The 6,000-nt window shown below is 48.3% G+C and overlaps 1 protein-coding gene across 1 annotated transcript in view; it reads left to right on the forward strand.

Annotated features, from left to right (window-relative positions):
* The window catches only part of LOC118959021 (tuberin-like), a gene marked incomplete at its 3' end in the record, with an annotated part of 25,836 nt that overhangs the window by 12,759 nt on the left and 7,077 nt on the right, over window positions 1-6,000 (forward strand). Inside the window, 5 exon segments of the mRNA XM_036974389.1 lie at window positions 2,153-2,272; window positions 2,469-2,591; window positions 3,401-3,507; window positions 4,486-4,654; window positions 4,992-5,114. Of these exon segments, the coding sequence (XP_036830284.1) occupies window positions 2,153-2,272; window positions 2,469-2,591; window positions 3,401-3,507; window positions 4,486-4,654; window positions 4,992-5,114 (642 nt within the window).

Raw genomic sequence — 6,000 nt, forward strand, 5'->3', positions numbered from 1 at the left:
GATGTGATTGGTCACATACACATGGTTAGCAGATGTGATTGGTCACATACACATGGTTAGCAGATGTTATTGGTCACATGGTTAACAGATGTTATTGGTCACATGGTTAGCAGATGTTAATGGTCTCATACACATGGTTAGCAGATGTTATTGGTCACATGGTTAGCAGATGTGATTGGTCACATACACATGGTTAGCAGATGTGATTGGTCACATACACACGGTTAGCAGATGTTATTGGTCACATACACACGGTTAGCAGATGTTATTTGTCACATACACACGGTTAGCAGATGTTATTGGTCACATACACATGGTTAGCAGATGTGATTGGTCACATACACATGGTTAGCAGATGTGATTGGTCACATACACATGGTTAGCAGATGTGATTGGTCACATACACATGGTTAGCAGATGTGATTGGTCACATACACATGGTTAGCAGATGTGATTGGTCACATACACATGGTTAGCAGATGTGATTGGTCACATGGTTAGCAGATGTGATTGGTCACATACACATGGTTAGCAGATGTTATTGGTCACATGGTTAGCAGATGTTATTGGTCACATGGTTAGCAGATGTTAATGGTCTCATACACATGGTTAGCAGATGTTATTGGTCACATGGTTAGCAGATGTGATTGGTCACATACACATGGTTAGCAGATGTGATTGGTCACATACACATGGTTAGCAGATGTTATTGGTCACATACACATGGTTAGCAGATGTTATTGGTCACATACACATGGTTAGCAGATGTTATTGGTCACATACACATGGTTAGCAGATGTTATTGGTCACATACACATGGTTAGCAGATGTTAATGGTCACATACACATGGTTAGCAGATGTTATTGGTCACATGGTTAGCAGATGTTTATTGGTCACATACACATGGTTAGCAGATGTTAATGGTCACATACACATGGTTAGCAGATGTTAATGTGAGTGTAGTGAAATGCTTGTGCTTCTAGTTCCAACCGTGCAGTAATATCTAACAAGTAATCTAACAATTCCACAACAACTACTACTTATACACACAAGTGTAAAGGAATTAATATGTACATATAAATATATGAATGAGTGATGACCGAACGGCATAGGCAAGATGCAGTAGATGGTATAGAGTACAGTATATACATATGAGATGAGTAATGTAGGGTATGTAAACATTATATTAAGTGGCATTGTTTAAAGTGGCTAGTGAAACATTTATTACATCCAATTTTTTATTATTGCAGTGGCTAGAGATTTGAGTCAGTATGTTGGCAGCAGCCACTCAATGTTAGCGATGGCTGTTTAACAGTCTGATGGCCTTGAGATAGAGGCTGTTTTTCAGTCTCTCGGTCCCTGCTTTGATGCACCTGTACTGACCTCGCCTTCTGGATGATAGCGGTATGAACAGGCAGTGGCTCGGGTGGTTGTTGTCCTTGATGATCTTTATGGCTTCCTGTGACATCGGGTGGTGTAGGTGTCCTGGAGGGCAGGTAGTTTGCCCCCGGTGATGCGTTGTGCAGACCTCACTACCGTCTGGAGAGTCTTACGGTTGAGGGCGGAGCAGTTGCCGTACCAGGCGGTGATACAGCCTGCCAGGATGCTCTCGATTGTGCATCTGTAGAAGTTTGTGTGTTTTCGTTGACAAGCCAAATTTCTTCAGCCTCCTGAGGTTGCGCCTTCTTCACCACGCTGTCTGTGTGGGTGGACCATTTCAGTTTGTCCGTGATTTGTACACCGAGGAACTTAAAACTTTCCACCTTCTCCACCGTAGTCCCATCGATGTGGATAGGGGGGTGCTCCCTCTGCTGTTTCCTGAAGTCCACGATCATCTCCTTTGCTTTGCTGACGTTGAGTGGGAGATATTTTCCTGACACCACACTCCGAGGGTCCTCTCCTCCTCCCTGTAGACCATCTGGTCGTTGTTGGCAATCAAGCCTACTACTGTAGTGTCGTCTACAAACTTGGTGATTGAGTTGGAGGCGTGCATGGCCACGCAGTCGTGGGTGAACAGGGAGTACAGGAGAGGGCTGAGGACGCACCCTTGTGGGAACCCGGTGACGAGGATTAGCGAAGTGGAGGTGTTCTTTCCTACCTTCACCACCTGGTGGTGATTTGATTAGAGTGTGTGTGTCTCTCTTTGTGCAGGTGGCGAGTCGTTCGCTGGTGTGCCCAGGGCCCCTGGAGGTGTCGGAGAGAGACCCCACGGCAGAATCCCCCATGGAGGATGTCAGGACGGCTATACGAGGCCTACTGGAGATACTGCAGGTACACACACACACACTGAGACACATACACACACACACACACTGAGAGACACACACACACACTGAGAGACACACACACACACTGAGAGACACACACACACACTGAGAGACACACAGGGTCAATGCAGCGTTACATATGTGATTGATGGAAAGGGGAATTGATAGTGTATCTGTGCTCTGTTGCTCTCCACTCTCAGAGTAAGCTGTACAGCCTGCCAGCCAGCCACGCTAGTCGAGTGTACGAGCTGCTGATCGGACACCTGCAGCTGCACTACAAGAGCAAGTACAGCTCCGCTGTGGCCTGCAGCATACGACTACAGGTAGCATACACAGGGGTCACACAGAGGTCAACTAGGGTTCAAATGTTACAGCTCCATTGTGGCCTGCAGCAGGTAGGGCGCCAGTCACCTGCGGCAGGTAGGGCGCCAGTCACCTGCGGCAGGTAGGGCGCCAGTCACCTGCGGCAGGTAGGGCGCCAGTCACCTGCGGCAGGTAGGGCGCCAGTCACCTGCGGCAGGTAGGGCGCCAGTCACCTGCGGCAGGTAGGGCGCCAGTCACCTGCGGCAGGTAGGGCGCCAGTCACCTGCAGGTTTGGAAATGCTCCTTTTTTTGTTTATCAAGAAGGTTCAAAAGGCCTTTTCATTGGTGCCAATCAGAAACCGTCAACAAAGGAAGGGATGAGGACGTTGTCCAAAGTGACACAGCAGACTTACTCTCTGTCTCTCTCTGTCTCGGTGTCTCTCTCTGTCTCTCTCTATGTCTCTCTCTATGTCTCTCTGTCTCTCTCTCTGTCTCTCTCTCTGTCTCTCTCTATGTCTCTGTCTCTCTCTATGTCTCTGTCTCTCTCTCTGTCTCTCTCTCTGTCTCTCTCTGTCTCTCTCTCTCTCTCTGTCTCTCTCTCTGTCTCTCTCTCTCTGTCTCTCTCTGTCTCTCTCTCTCTCTCTGTCTCTCTCTCTGTCTCTCTCTCGGTCTCTCTCTCGGTCTCTCTCTCGGTCTCTCTCTCGGTCTCTCTCTGTGTCTCTCTCTCGGTCTCTGTGTCTCTCTCTCTCTCTCGGTCTCTGTCTCTCTCTCGGTCTCTGTCTCTCTCTCTCTCTCTATGTCTCTATCGCTATCTCTCTCTCTCTTTCAGGTGTTTGACTTCCTCCTGATGATGAGAACTGACTCCCTCCATCGTCTGGGGTTCCTCAGTAAAGACGGGGTTCTGAGGTTCAGTCCGTACTGCCACTGTGACATGGGGTGGGTTCACCTTCACACTCTGTCCACTCTAAACTCAGATCTCCCCGGCAAACAGTCAGTTCACCTTCACACTCTGTCCACGCTAAACTCAGATCTCCCCGGCAAACAGTCAGTTCACCTTCACACTCTGTCCACTCTAAACTCAGATCTCCCCGGCAAACAGTCAGTTCACCTTCACACTCTGTCCACTCTAAACTCAGATCTCCCTGGCAAACAGTCAATTCACCTTCACACTCTGTCCACTCTAAACTCAGATCTCCCCGGCAAACAGTCAATTCACCTTCACACTCTGTCCACTCTAAACTCAGATCTCCCCGGCAAACAGTCAATTCACCTTCACACTCTGTCCACTCTAAACTCAGATCTCCCCGGCAAACAGTCAATTCACCTTCACACTCTGTCCACTCTAAACTCAGATCTCCCCGGCAAACAGTCAATTCACCTTCAAGACAATATTACAAGGACAGATGACTAGACAGATACCATAAAGTACCTATTGAATGTATAGTGGCAAATCCCAAACCAGTTGTTGATGCTCCTTACTAGTGTTTTATTTCACATTTCTTTAACTAGACAAGTCAGCCGAGAACAAATTATTATTTACAATTACGGCCTACACCGGCCAAACCCGGACGACATTGGGCCAAGTCTACCACTGTCTGTCAATGTGTAATGTCTACCACTGTCTGTCAATGTGTAATGTCTGTCAATGTGTAATGTCTACCACTGTCTGTCAATGTGTAATGTCTGTCAATGTGTAATGTCTACCACTGTCTGTCAATGTGTAATGTCTGTCAATGTGTAATGTCTACCACTGTCTGTCAATGTGTAATGTCTGTCAATGGAACGTTTTGTCTGTAATACCCCACATTCTAACCTGCTCTCTCTCCTCTCTCTCTCCTCTCTCTCGCTCTCTCTCTCTCGCTCTCTCTCTCTCGCTCTCTCTCGCTCTCTCTCTCGCTCTCTGTGTGTTTCCAGGGAGCCAGAGAAACGAGGGAGTGAGAAGAAGCCTGCAGGCTCAGTGTCTCCCCCTGCTGGCAGTCCTGCCCCCTCCTCCTCCACCACCACTGCCCCCTCCTCCTCCATCCGTACAGCCTGCCTGCCCTACTCACCTGCCTTTAATGTGCTGCTACAGTGCCTGAAGATGGTACCTACACACACACACACCTACCTATCTACAGTGAAATGCTTACCGACAAGCCCTTAACCAACAATGCAGTTGAAAAAAAATGAATATGAAGAAATAAAAGTAACAAGTAGTCAACGAGCAGCAGTACAATAACAATAGCAAGACTATGTACCGGTACCCCCTGTACAGAGTGGGCAGCGGCTCTGCTCTCTCTGTCTCCCTCCCTAACTCTCTCTCTCTCTCTCTGTCTCCCTCCCTAACTCTCTCTCTCTCTGTCTCTCTCTCCCTAACTCTGTGTGTTGTTCCCTCTCTCTGTGTGTGTGTTGTTCCCTCTCTCTCTCTCTCTCTGTTCCAGGAGACAGACTGGAAGGTGTTGAAGCTGGTACTAGACAAGATGCCCTGGACCCTGCAGTATAAAGTCCTGCTGCTGTCCTCTCCCTGCAGCATAGACCAGCTCTGTTCTACACTCTGTTCTATGGTACACACTGTTACAGGTCTTGGTTTTTACTTTGATGTTTTTGAGGTTGGATGATAGGCTTATTGGTGCCACCTCCTTAAGTCAGTAGGGGTTTCACCTGTGTTGGTTTCTGTCTCGTTAGAGGGAAGGGGTTTCACCTGTGTTGGTTTCTGTCTCGTTAGAGGGAAGGGGTTTCACCTGTGTTGGTTTCTGTCTCGTTAGAGGGAAGGGGTTTCACCTGTGTTGGTTTCTGTCTCGTTAGAGGGAAGGGGTTTCACCTGTGTTGGTTTCTGTCTCGTTAGAGGGAAGGGGTTTCACCTGTGTTGGTTTCTGTCTCGTTAGAGGGAAGGGGTTTCGCCTGTATTGGTTTCCGTCTCGTTAGAGGGAAGGGGTTTCACCTGTGTTGGTTTCTGTCTCGTTAGAGGGAAGGGGTTTCGCCTGTGTTGGTTTCTGTCTCGTTAGAGGGAAGGGGTTTCACCTGTGTTGGTTTCTGTCTCGTTAGAGGGAAGGGGTTTCACCTGTGTTGGTTTCTGTCTCGTTAGAGGGAAGGGGTTTCACCTGTATTGGTTTCCGTCTCGTTAGAGGGAAGGGGTTTCACCTGTGTTGGTTTCTGTCTCGTTAGAGGGAAGGGGTTTCACCTGTGTTGGTTTCTGTCTCGTTAGAGGGAAGGGGTTTCACCTGTGTTGGTTTCTGTCTCGTTAGAGGGAAGGGGTTTCACCTGTGTTGGTTTCTGTCTCGTTAGAGGGAAGGGGTTTCACCTGTGTTGGTTTCTGTCTCGTTAGAGGGAAGGGGTTTCACCTGTGTTGGTTTCTGTCTCGTTAGAGGGAAGGGGTTTCACCTGTGTTGGTTTCTGTCTCGTTAGAGGGAAGGGGTTTCGCCTGTATTGGTTTCCGTCTCGTTAGAGGGA

The sequence above is a fragment of the Oncorhynchus mykiss genome, unplaced genomic scaffold (assembly GCF_013265735.2).
Source record: "Oncorhynchus mykiss isolate Arlee unplaced genomic scaffold, USDA_OmykA_1.1 un_scaffold_518, whole genome shotgun sequence".
Taxonomy (NCBI): Eukaryota; Metazoa; Chordata; class Actinopteri; order Salmoniformes; family Salmonidae; genus Oncorhynchus; species Oncorhynchus mykiss.